At 41.5% G+C, this 13,913-nt stretch overlaps 1 protein-coding gene across 2 annotated transcripts in view; it reads right to left on the bottom strand.

Annotated features, from left to right (window-relative positions):
* The window catches only part of MACROD2 (mono-ADP ribosylhydrolase 2), a 2,314,515-nt gene that overhangs the window by 126,281 nt on the left and 2,174,321 nt on the right, over positions 1 to 13,913 (bottom strand). For both annotated transcript variants that reach the window (XM_070800713.1, XM_070800712.1), the window contains one exon: positions 10,489 to 10,557. In XM_070800713.1, coding sequence (XP_070656814.1) covers positions 10,489 to 10,557 — 69 coding nt within the window. The remainder of the gene's footprint in view (positions 1 to 10,488; positions 10,558 to 13,913) is intronic.

The following is a 13,913-nucleotide window of genomic DNA, read 5'->3' as shown; positions in this document are numbered from 1 at the left end:
GGGAGGGGGGAGAGAAAGAGTAAGACAGGAAGGGAACAGTGAAGTGCGAGACTAAGGTAAGATACTGGGAGTGAATCCTGGATGAGCACATGTAGCAGAATGTGGTGGAATACAGCAGGCCAGTGAGGTTTGGAGGATGACGGGTAAGTGAGCTGGGCTGCAGAGCAGGGTCCCTGTGGGGTATAAGGGAGCATAAACCAGACCATACAGAAAGAGGTCTGAGCTTCATATCTGGTGGGGTCCATAGCCAAAGGTGTCTGTGTCCTCATTCCTGAGTAAGATGGTCACTCAGCTTGGGACCAAGGCCATGATGAGGGTCAGGGCTGTGACGTGGGCCAAGCAGGCTGGTCTCTGCGGTCACCTTAGCCTCAGCACCCTGCTAGCCTAGCCTGGGCCCTATTTCCCCACGCGCCCTCCCACCGCGTCCTACTTCCCGCAGGCACGGATATCCCTTTCTCCAGAAGCACGATTTGCAAAGCAGCATGGTGGCATTGAAGAAGCCTGGGTTTGGGGTTCAGGCAGATTTGGTTTCCAAATTCTGACTACCTTTTGGGTAACTGGACCAGTCACTCAAACTTTCTGAGCCTCAGCTACCTGCAAAATCAGAATAGTAATATTGACATCTTAAATGTCATGAGTTATTACTTTATACCCACTGAACAGGCGAAAATTAGGAATAACAAGAATAATGATTGCTGATAGAAATACTAATTGTTATAGTCTTCTGAGAAAGCCCTTTGGCAATATCTATTAAAAACTTATACTCCTCAAGGGAGAATGCATGCTTTGGAATTTTTCCCATGCAAATAAAAGCACTTCTTGTAAAGACATATGGGCAAAGACATCTATTGCAGCATTGTGTGTATGGCAATAAAGTGGGAAGAAAGTGCTTGCTCATCATAGGATAATGGTCGAATAAACTATAGTGTATCCAAGCTATGGATTACACTTGAGCTTTAAAATGGATGAATTAGATTTACACAAAGACTACAAGCAGTTTCCACAAAGTTTTGCTGTCTGTAACAAGTGCCTAGAATATGACATATTTTTTAGAAAATAAGCACATATATTTAACAATGGCTAAAAATTTTGTGCCTTCTACTGTGTATCCGACATTCTTTGACATGTTTAAGGGGGTTGACTTGTTTTAATGTTCAATATCCTATGATGGAGGTGTCATCATTCCCATTTTACATATGAGGAAACTGAGGTGCACAGAGATTAAATAATTTGTCCTAAGTCACAGAGCTCAGAGGAGAGCTGGAATCTGGACTCTGGGAGTTGAGTTCAGAGACTAGATTCTTAATCAGCATGCTTTACCCTCTGAATATCTGGAAAGTGGGAAGTTAGCAAATAAGATAAAAGGAAAATGATATTAGAATCACACATTATATAATTGATTTATACAAAATTTTACGTGGTTGCAAATATTCAGAAAGTGATGCATGAAGAAATGGCCCTCAGAATGCAAATGGTAGTTGTCTCAAGAGGCTGTGACTATATATGTGGTTTTATTCTTTTTTTTTAAGTCTTAACTCTTTATTTTTTAAATTTATTTTCAATTGGAGGATAATTGCTTTACAATGTTGTATCGGTCATGTGTTTTTACTCTATTCCTTAAACACTCCCATTAATTATTTGAATTTTCTATAATGAACATATATTACTTAAAAAATCAAAAAAAGGAACACATTTTATTCATTGTAAAAAAAAATTAAGATTTGTATGCATTTTTTCATTTATTTGAATTTCCTTACAGGAATGATCATGAACATTTACCAAGTTAAAAGAATGTTCCTGGCTAGTATAGAATTTAAAACTGAAACCAAAGAAATGACTCAAAATGGAGCCTGGGTAAGTAAATTATAGACTTTTGCTCATTGGAATTATTAATACAATTAAATGATATTAGACTATCAAAAGACATGGAAAAAATTTCACAATCTTGCTATATTTAAAAGACAACTTCAAAATGGTATGCATTGCAGAATGCTCCCCCCCCAAAAAAACACTTCATATATATATATAAATATATAAATATATAAATATATATATATGTATGTGGTAACCTAGAAAAAGACTGGAAGTTTATATACTAGCATACTAATATGTTTATCTCTCGGGATTGACATTATGAGTGATTTTTTCTTTTTTTTTTTTTGCTATTTTTTCATTGAATAAACACATATTACTTTTAAAATAAGAAGATAAAGGTAAGCAATAAAAAATATCTTAATCTTTTCCCTGGTAAATCAACCCAAAGTCAAGATTTTATCCTGAGGAACTGATCATAGATACACATCCAGATTTATCTAAAATATAAATATTGCATTTCTGTATTATTTATAACAGAGAGATTGTAAATAACTAAATAATCTAACATTAGGACACTGGCTATGTAAATTATGGGACAACCATATGATGAAATATTATGCCTCCAATAAAAAGTATGCCTAAAGACATGGGAAAATGTTCAGGGTATGTCGCTAACTGAAAAACAAACTTTTTGTTTTTACAATTTAATCTCTGAAATGAAAATGATTATATGCTTTTGCTACCTTTTATACTTTTCTGCATTCAAAAATACTTTTCAATAAATATGCATTATGCTTTCCAGTAGAAAATTAAGTGCTAAAACATATGGAATAAGATACTATCATTTTTGAGGGTTATGTAAGATCATGTGAGTATCTGCCATGGGAGTTAATATTGTTAAAGTAGTTCTTTTCTCTCCAACCCCCATGCACACCTTTCTTTCTCTCCTTTCTCTCAGGTTACCTTTTTGCAAAATGAATAATAGATTGTACAGAAATGTAAAGCACTGCAGCAATACGTGAACTATGAACATCCAGATGTTCAGGCTGGTTTTAGAAAAGGCAGAGGAACCAGAGATCAAATTGCCAACATCCGCTGGATCATCAAAAAAGCAAGAGAGTTCCAGAAAAGCATCTATTTCTGCTTTATTGACTATGCCAAAGCCTTTGTGTGGATCACAATAAACTGTGGAAAATTCTGAAAGAGATGGGAATACCAGACCACCTGACCTGCCTCTTGAGAAACCTGTATTCAGGTCAGGAAGCAACAGTTAGAACTGGACATGGAACAACAGACTGGTTCCAAATAGGGAAAGGAGTATGTCAAGGCTGTATATTGTCACCCTGCTTATTTAACTTCTATGCAGAGTACATCATGAGAAACGCTGGACTGTAAGAAGCACAAGTTGGAATCAAGATTGCTGGGAGAAATATCAATAACCTCAGATATGCAGATGATACCACCCTTATGGCAGAAAGTGAAGAAGAACTAAAAAGCCTCTTGATGAAAGTGAAAGAGGAGAGTGAAAAAGTTGGCTTAAAACTCAACATTCAGAAAACTAAGATCATGGCATCTGGTCCCATCACTTCATGGGAAATAGATGGGGAAACAGTGGAAACAGTGTCAGACTTTATTTTTTGGGGGCTCCAAAATCACTGCAGATGGTGACTGCAGCCATGAACTTAAAAGATGCTTACTCCTTGGAAGGAAAGTTATGACCAACCTAGATAGCATATTCAAAAGCAGAGACATTACTTTGCCAACAAAGGTCCGTCTAGTCAAGGCTGTGGTTTTTCCAGTGGTCATGTATGAATGTGAGAGTTAGACTGTGAAGAAAGCTGAGTGCCGAAGAACTGATGCTTTTGAACTGTGGTGTTGGAGAAGACTCTTGCGCATCCCTTGGACTTCAAGGAGATCCAACCAATCCATTCTAAAGGAGATCAGTCCTGGCTCTTCTTTGGAAAGAAGAAGTATTGGAGCTGAAACTCCAATACTTTGGCCATCTCATGCGAAGAGTTGACTCATTGGAAAAGACTCTGATGTTGGGAGGGATTGGGGGCAGGAGGAGAAGGGGATGACAGAGGATGAGATGGCTGGATGGCATCACTGACTTGATGGACAGGAGTTTGTGTGAACTCTGGGAGTTGGTGATGGACAGGGAGGGCTGGCGTGCTGCAATTCGTGGGGTCACAAAGAGTTGGACACAACTGAGCGACTGAACTGAACTGAACTGAGTCCAGGTGACACTCCATTTGTCTTAGCTCCTTCCTCTTCACTGAACTATCAGAGGGCAATGGCTCTCATTCCACACTTCAGACTCTTACCATTCAAGAGTGATAGCCCAGAGGTGTCGTGGTGTCTACAGACCTCCATCGGTGCATATCTAGGGCAGGGGAACAGCTCTGTCCCACTGTGGTAGGTCATGGGGAGGATGCTAAGCAGGGTGAGAATGGATTCCAAGAACAGGGAAAGGACTAAGAAAATCAGATGAGCGAAGTCTGAGGGGAGCTTCATGGGTGGCCCAGTGTATTGTTTCTCTCCAACATGTAGACAAGGAATAGAAACAGATTCTGGAGGCTTACAGCTACTCGTGGTTGGGAGCATTTATGCTCATCTCTTGGGCTTCCCTTGTGGCTCAGCTGGTAAAGAATCCGTCTGCAATGCAGGAGACCTGGGTTCGAACCCTGGGTTGGGAAGATACCCTGGAGAAGGAAAAGGCTACCCACTCCGGTATTCTGGCCTGGAGAATTCCATGCAGTCCATGGGGTCCATGGGGTCACAAAGAGTTGGACACGACTGAGCGACTTTCACTTCACTTAACTTCACTTGCTCATCCCTGAATCCAATTCCTCACCCATAACCCGATTCTTTCTCTGCTGTCTTCTTTGGCAAGTTTGACTCTTTCTCAAGCCTTCCCCCATCCTATGGAAATTCTGACCACTAGGAGGCCTGAAACTAGATTCAATGTTAAGGCGTCCTTTGCCAAGTGACATCCACTTAATAAACAGCAGACAGCAATTATGTGACTTACTCAGAGCTCCGAAGGAATACGAGCTCGAGTGTGTGTGCACCTGAGCATTAGTTGATTTTGTTCATATGATGAGCATATGGTTTAGTCTAGCTGACCTTCAAATTCAAAGTGGTACTGATTAAGATATAAGATGGGCTTCCCAGGTGGTTCAATGGTAAAAGAATCCACTTGCCAATGAAGGAAATACCAGTTTGATCCCTGGGTTGGGAAGATCCCCTGGAGAAGGAAATGACAACCTACTCCAGTATTCTTGCCTGGAGAATCCCATGGACAGAGGAGCCTGGCGAGTTACAGTCCATGGGGTCACAAAGAGTGGGACACGACTTAGTGACTAAATGACAACAAAAAGAAATAAGATAGGGGAATCAAGATGTGTTTAAACAGCATTTTCCCCCCTAATAAGGTGCCTTAACCTTGGCTACAAGTGAGGATGATCTATTAAGAGTTAACAGAACAGAGAACTCTCCTTGAGTTAAGCAGACTGACTATATATTAAATAATGATGACAATGATGTAGCAATTTCAACCAGAGTACTTGATATTCCTAATGCTCATTTTAATCCTGGGTTTACACTCCCCTTCATCTGATTGCTTCTATATTTGCTAACTTAAATAGCCTTAACACTTGTACTCTTGGGTTTGCATTTAAGGATTTAAATTGTAAACTACCGTTAAATCAATCACTGGAATATTTTTACCAGTAGAGAAAGAAATCTGCCAATAGACAAGTGCGTGCCCCGTTTTATAAATGACCTCAGAGCTCCTATCAACTGACAGATATTTTCTCAGGTTTCTCTAACTTGGAGTTCATTTCTATTCAGTCCTGGCTGTTGCATCCACCCCGTATGGATGAATTATTCATCCGTATTCCTCCTCCTCACGTCTCATCCTCCCAGCTCAACCACTGCCCACCCAGGGGCTGGGATGAGTCCCTGGGAACAGGTGTCCTCCGTCTGGAACTCAGACTCTAGCTCTTGATCTATGAGTTGTACCTCCTTCTGTTAGTGGTTTGGATGGTTAGCAGTTACACAGGGTAAATGGGCAATAAGTATCCATTCTCAGAACCTGGTGGGAAATGTGGCTAGAATACTTGAACAAAATCACAGACCTAGAAGACATCCCCAAAGATGTTTCCTCTTGAAAATATTCTGCTTCCACATACCTGTTTTAATTAAAAAAAGAAAATCTTGTTTTCCTGCGGGGAGCGAGCTCCGCCTCTGGCAAAGGTCATGAGGAAGGAGGCTTGGCATACGCAAAGGCGGGATCAAGCCTCAGGAGTCTCCCTGGAAATTCTCGAGCAATCTACCCCCAAAACCAGAGTCTGCCTACTTTCTGCTTTGTGCTTTCAGCTACACTTCTGACTTTACGGGGGGCTGTCCCCCACTACCTCTCTGAAAAAAGAGTTAGCTTATAGCTCCAGTTAATAATTCCTGGGTGTGACAGTGTTTCAACCTACAAACTCCCTTGGAAGTCCTCTAGCCTGCCTGAATAGGTTTTTCCGGCCACATGTGATTGCTCAGAGCCTCCAAACTGTGAGAGGCATGAGATGTTCTAAACTGTCTAAATACAGATTCCTTTGAGCAGTCAAAAGATTGATTAGAAATTGTATTGGTGAAGGGATTTTCACTTGTTGGGCCAATGTTTGCTGCTAAGTCTCCATATCCCTTACCTGCTGTGTCCCTGGCAGTGTATTGATTAATATAATTGGTGTAAATAGTAGCTTTAATGTTTGTAACCTGGGACCCTTGAGTTAATTCTTTTTCTTGTTATAGCCCACCACACCTTTGCTCTGTAGGAATGCAACTTTATCTAATGCTTTTTGGAGGCTGGCGCCTGACTTGAGAATAATCACCTTTAGAGAAAAAGGCCTCCGGGCCAGAAGATGATGCAAATCACCTAAACTTTTGCATATGATAAGTTTGCAGGAAGAAAGCCTGGCTTACTGCAGGACTCTACCCCTTCCCCCATTATCCTCTATGCATAACTTAAGGTATAAAAACTACTTTGGAAAATAAAGTGCGGGCCTTGTTCACCGAAACTTGGTCTCACCATGTCGTTCTTTCTCTTACCTTCTGGCTGAATTATTCAGCCTCTTTTCTACACTGAATTTCCTCACTGAGCTATCCTTATTTCAGCCTCTTTTCTCCACTGAATTTTCCTACTGAGCTATCCTCATTCTATTACTCTTTATATCCTTAATTAACGTTTAATTAAGCAATTGTTTCCTGATCTTCCCCGACGCCGTCCCCGCTTCGAATTCCCTGGATCAGCCGGGGCTGGTCCCCGGCATCTTCCAAACCAAGTGACATTAGCCTGCTCAGTTTTTTGTTTATTTTTAGTCCTTGCACTCTAAGACATTGAGGTTCCTGTGGGAGCCAAAATTATAACAAATATAAAGCCAGCCAACCAATAAGCCAAGCTAAAAATAACTGACGAGGCTCAAAATTTCTGAGAATTATATTGGAAAGGATACTAAAAAAAAAGGCCAGTCCATAATATTGGTGATTCCAAGACCTAAGAAGAAGATGCTGGGTTAGAAGCAAAGCCTAGAAACAAAGACAAGAGCAGGGGCTCCTTGAGAACCTATGGTCAGCAAAATGCTCGGCACTTAAACTGGAGAGTGTAATAAGCATTTTTATAAGCAGTGTTATAGCTGCAGAGATCATAAATAGCCCAGAAATCACCAAGGAGATATATTTCTGCATGTAACATGACGGTGAGTATTTGAAATGAATTCTCAACACATATGAATGCCTTTTAACCTCATCACGACCTCAATCTTGGAGGATCTCAATGGCAAATTCATTTCTTTTTTTTCATTCTAAGCCATGTCTCTATCAATCAAGCTAAACTATGTAATATTTCCAACACTTGCAGTTCTATAAGCAATAGACGCTTAGTCTAAGCATTGGAATGATAATCAGTTAAAATAGTGGTCTTCCATAAATACCTGCTATTTCAGAAAAAAGGTAAAAATCATAACCTGTATATTCTAATTTTAATGGAAACTGGATCACATGTAAATGTGCACTTCAAAATTCTTTTCCTTAGATATAGGGGTTAATGGATATTAACAATTTCAGTAAAAGAATCCCCCAAACTTCACATTCGGTCTTATTAGGAACTGGCATTTGTGATACATTTCAGAACTCACTGGAGTTACCACCATTAAAAGTTTCGTGTAAAAAAAGAAACATGTAAAAGTGTTCTGAGAAACTGATCCTGGCATGAGCAATTAATGGTGTGAGATCCTAAAAGCATGAAGAAACATCACGGTGTGTTTCTGTAAAGGTGTGACATCTCCAAACCAAACAACTCCACAGGAAGTATCTCAGTTTGAAGCACTTAAATTAGACTATTTCTCTTGTTTCCTAAAACTCTCCTATTCTACTTCAAGACATTAAAAATTTTTTTTATCACAGGCTGAATGATTGGGAGGGCTTTTCAGGTGGCTCGGTAGTAAAGAATCTGCTTGCCAATGTGGGAGATGTAGGAGACACAGGGAGATACAGAGGATGGGGCTCGATTCCCAGTTGGGGAACTAAGACCCCACATGCCGCAGAGCGACTAAGCCTGTGCACCGCCAGAGAAGCCCCCCCCACACAACAGATAGAAGAAGCCCACGTGGTGTAAAGAAAGCCGAGCACAAAAAACCCAAAAAACAAACATAAAACAACAAGCAAAAAACACATATTTGAATAGTATAAAGGGAGATGCCAAGGGAGTCATTAAAAAAAGAGAAAAGACAAGGAACAAGAAAAAAGACCAGCAAAAGCAACAGAACAGTGGGTGCTGTCTTGGTCCACAGGATCCCCCTTCAGGAAGGAAGAGCTTCCTCTTCTAGTCATAGGCGGCCCTCATCCCTTCTCAAGCTTCTAGGATCATCTGAACAGAAGAGAGAGGCTTCATCCAAGACCACAGCCCCTTCCCCTGGCAGCCAGTGACAGGTGACTCCTCAGTGGGAGCTTTTAAGAGCCAGACTCCCACACCCCAGCTGGACGTCTCAGAACCGTCACGCCATCTTCAGCCTGGCTGCGGCTTCGGTTGAGAACGCCTTGCAGTTCAATTTCTTTATCCAGTTTTGCATGCTTTCCTTTCATGAGTGTTGATTCCAAGAGCCCTCCCTAATAAAGGTTAGCTCCCTAGTCTCCTGGGGAACCCACTCTGCGTAGGCACCAGGGGAACAGTTTGCACAATGGGCATGTATTGCTGTATTCTGGGAGGTAATTCTCCATTCTATGGAGGAGAAAACTGAACCACAGAGAAGTTAACTGCCTGTGATGACATGTTAATTCCTTGCTAAGTACTAGAGTTCCTCATGAAAGGCTACATACGTTTCTAGTGCCAGAGACAGGATCTAGGCCTCAAGCATCTGGCCCCAGAGCTCACAGTCTTAGCAACTACCCTTCCTACACAGGATGTCTCACTAATAAAAACCGTTTACAGGCAACAAGAGATGAAATGAATCATGTAAACAGTTGGGTGTTATTTTTAAGACAACTTTGATTTTCTAAACATTGATTCCAGGACTGCCTGCCAAGTTGCTTCAGTCGTGTCTGACTCTGTGTGACCCCATGGACTGCAGCCTACCAGGCTTCTCCGTCCATGGGATTCTCCAGGCAAGAACACTGGAGTGGGTTGCCATTTCCTTCTGCAATGCATGAAAGTGGAAAGTGAAAGTGAAGTCACTCAGTCGTGTCTAACTCTTAGCAACCCCATGGACTGCAGCCTACCAGGCTCCTCCGTCCATGGGATTTTCCGGGCAACAGTACTGGAGTGGGGTGCCATTGCCTTCTCCGATTCCAGGACTAGCTAATATCAATCTTACACGCAGATACATTTTCTTATCACTCCAAACTGAAGAAACGCATTCAGCATATTAATTTAAAAGTTCCAAGGAGGTCATATGGTTTAGAGACGCCCGTTTGTACAACAATCTCATCTACCATTCAGAGAGCTTTTAGTAGTTGTCAATTACAGATTTAAAATAGTACTTTTTGTGTGTGGGGACAATTAATCACAGGGGGGAGAAATGACAATTTCATTTTCCTTTAGGTAGTACTGTGTTATCTGTTTAAAAACTGTGTTATCTGCACATGAATGTCCCTGCAATTTCTCCCTCAAATTTTCTCTTAGAACCTACATAAATTTTTCTTTTCCTTTTTTCTTCTTTTAAAGATACTTGGGTCAGCAACATTTTCTCATGGTAACTGTCCATAAAATGAGAAATGATGCTCTTGTCAAAGATTTATTTTCAAGGATGCCTTTCAAACATTTCTTTTTTATTCTGTCTAGATAATGGTGTTCTCTGGTAGGTGATTCTCAAATGAACCCATTCCTGACAAGTAGCTGTAAACAGCTTCCTTCTGTTGTTTCGAATAAACATCTTCTTTAAACATAATTTTTCCAATCATCCTGTTGTTTCATGAACAGTTACTGTTAGAGGAACAAATGGATATACAAATTCTGAAAAGGGTAGATATGGAATAAAATAGAGCAGGTTGGATATTTGTGTTGGAAATAGTCATGCTTAAAGAGGATTGGATGGATTTGCTCACTATTTCATTTTCCCCAAACAAACAAAATCCAGATGGTTTTCTAAGAGTTTGCACAGATTTTTAGATGAGTAAGTGGTCTCATACCTTCATCTTTACAGACTTCAACTGCTTCCTCTGAAGAAGGGCTTGGCGCCGAAGCAGTGCTGGTGCCATCTGTAAGGCAGAAAGAGACACTGTCTCAGAGTCCGTACTGTGAGGTTAGTGCTGCCCTACCCACCTTAACCTCCCACTCCACCGAAGGACATAGGAGCCCGTTTCATGCTCTCAGACACTGAATGCTCTTTGGAGGGGCTGGGGTCTGTGACCCTCCTCTGTGACTAATGGAACAAGAACCCTTAGTTAAGACTGAGCCCACTGACCACAATGCAGTAAGATTAGATCTCAATTACAGGAGAAAAACTATTAAAAATTCCAACATATGGAGGATGAACAACACCCTGCTGAATAACCAACAAATCACAGAAGAAATCAAAAAAGAAATCAAAATTTGCATAGAAACGAATGAAAATGAAAACACAACAACCCAAAACCTGTGGGACACAGTAAAAGCAGTCCTAAGGGGAAAGTTCATAGCAATACAGGCACACCTCAAGAAACAAGAAAAAAGTCAAATAAATAACCTAACTCTACACCTAAAGCAACTAGAAAAGGAAGAAATGAAGAACCCCAGGGTTAGTAGAAGGAAAGAAATCTTAAAAATTAGAGCAGAAATAAATGCAAAAGAAACAAAAGAGACCATAGCAAAAATCAACAAAGCCAAAAAAAAAAAAAGACTGAGCCCAGTGAACTAAAGTGTGTTTCGGTGAAGAAGACTGGGACTGTTATGCTTTGGCCTTTTGTTTCTTCCCTTGCCTCTAGAACAATGGTAGGCTAGTTTTCTTAGTAAAGGGTTGCAAGTTTCTACAAAGTGCTTTTCTGTGCGTGTGTTTAAAGTCTGGGTTTCCTTAGCACCGCGCCTCATCCCTTTACACCATGCTGTCAGGCTGCAGGGGGCGCGTCTGACGGGTGTGGGTGCAGAGGCCCGGGAGAAGGCGAGCGTTTGTCACAAAGCACCAAAAGCTGCTTGGTGATTTCATGTCAGTCGAGCACAGGGTGGGGACTAAGGAACCTGGAGGTCCCTGTCCTGCGCCGCCCCCTCCCCCCCAAGCACAGCAGCAATGAACCTCATCAGAGCTGGTCTTTCTATTTAGGACTTCAGCACTCCATGGACTCACTCCACTTGGCCTGCAGAATAGTAACTAACTTACTAACACTAAAATAGTAAATTTAAGATGCGAAGGATTACCAGAATCATTTGGAATGGTTACTACTTGACAAATGGAAAAGGAATGTATACATTTTTTCACGCAGTAACGAGGTTATACAACTAAAGATAACTCAAAAACGCATGACAACACACACACACACGCACGCTCAGGACATTTATATTCACCTACAGCTGGGCAAACATGTGTTAGTTGCTCAGTCATGTCTGACTCTTTGCAACCCTGTGGACTGTAGCCCAACAGGCTGCTCTGCTCATGGGATTCTCCAAGTTAGAATACTGGAGTGGGTTGCCATTTCCTCCTCCAGGGGATCTTTCCAACCCAGGGATTGAACTCGTGTCTCTTATGTCTTCTGCATTGGCAGGCGGGTTCTTTACCACTAGCGCCACATACAGAGTCCTCTGGAGTGGGGAGCCATTCCCTTCTCCAGGGGATCTTCCCAACCTCGGGATCCAACTCAGGTCTTCTGCATTGCAGTTAGATTCTTTCCTGTTTGATCCACCAGGGAAACTCACAGCTGAGCAAAAGAATCTAACAAAAATCTACTTTATAATAACGTGTTGAATATCTCAAAAGAAGATTGATTTTTCCACACAAAGTAAAAAAGTGGCTACCTTGGTAATGCCTTTAAAACTTTACAGATACACTTATTAAACTGAATCCGTGACATAGTATTAATATTATTCTGTGAGCAATTAACAAATATGTATACTTTCAACAAAATAAAGGCTAACCAGATATTTTTTTCAGCATATCCTTTGTCGGTAATGTACATGACTATCACTTTCAGGTCACATTTCTACCAGAACAGAGAATAAAAATTTTTAGTAGGGAGATAATGGGAGATGAATCACTTTCTTTGGTTAGGTGACAAACTCCTATGAAAAACAAAAGAACAGACTAACATAATCAACTCTCCTTCAGTGTCACATCATCCCAGTTCTCTGCTTCCCTTCAAGGCAACCGGAGATAGCAGACTTCCTCCTCTCATAGTCTTCCTGTAACGCACTCCAATTGGCTTCCATCCTCCTTGGAGTATTCTCTTCTTAAAGGTGTCAGTGACCTCACTGCCAAATCCAAGGGTCATTTTTTCCTTTCTTACCTTCCTTGACTTCTCAGTAGCATCTCAGAGTCTACTCCGTTCTTTCTGAAATACTGTCCTGCTGCAGCGGTTCCTTTTCCCTTGTTGCCACATATCTAGATGCCATGGTGTCTATCCCAGGCCCGACTCTTCTCCTTATTTACATGTTCTCTCCAGTGAATCTCGCCGAGTCATGTGGCTGTAAGTAGCAATTTTATACCAGCGACACCCACGCCTGTATTTCTGGCCCACGTCTCTCCCTAGACATCCAGACTCATGTATCTAACTGGCTTCTTGACATCCCATATGGCTGAGAGTCCTCCTGGATTTACCATGGCCAAATCCGAACTATCCACTCTATTAACAAAAACTGGGCCCTGTGGCCAGTCTTTCATACACTAGTCAGTGGCACCATCATCCACATAGTTACTGATGCTAAAAGCCTAGGATGTAGCCTGGGTCCCCATGCCCTGTATCTAAGCCATCAGTACCTCCTGCCACCTCTGCCTCTGGGATGAAAACACAGCAGTCAGTCCATTTTGTCTGCATTTCCAGGAACCGCCCATCACTACTTTCCTGCTACCATCTTTCAACTGGTCTCACTCTGGCTCTTTTGACTCATTTTCATTCACAGGCAAGAGTGAGCTAGTTAAAACTGACTATGCTCCCTCACTACCAAAAGCCTTCCATTGGCTTCCCCTTGTAGTTCTAACAGAATCAGTTCTTACTGATTACATCAGATATAACCTGGTCCTAGGGTGTTTTCCCAAATCCCACCCCTGTTCTCTCTCATCCATCAGGCTCCAGTCACTCTGAACGTCCTTCTCTGATATGTTAAAATTTGCCTGAACATCTGCATTCTCTGGTCCTTCCATCTGGAACGTTCTCCGGCCATTTTATCCCTGAGATTTCACTTTAATTACTGTCGTCAGGGAGTCCTCCCTGAGTCCAGCCAATGGAAAGCTGTCTTCTCAGGATTCCTTCTGCATTACCTCATTTCTCCATGAGGCACTTATCACTACCACGCTTTTCTTATTATTTCCTTTTGGATCACTGCCACCCGAGTATAAATTTCAATAAAGAAAAGATACTGTCTTTATAGTTCACTGCCCTATTTCAGGGCCCAGAGCAGTGCCTGGGCCACAGTGAGCGCTGGATAGGTA

The sequence above is a fragment of the Bos indicus genome, chromosome 13 (assembly GCF_029378745.1).
Source record: "Bos indicus isolate NIAB-ARS_2022 breed Sahiwal x Tharparkar chromosome 13, NIAB-ARS_B.indTharparkar_mat_pri_1.0, whole genome shotgun sequence".
NCBI lineage: Eukaryota > Metazoa > Chordata > Mammalia > Artiodactyla > Bovidae > Bos > Bos indicus.
The sequence above is the reverse complement of the archived record's forward strand: the minus strand, read 5'-3'. Positions and strand labels throughout refer to the sequence as shown.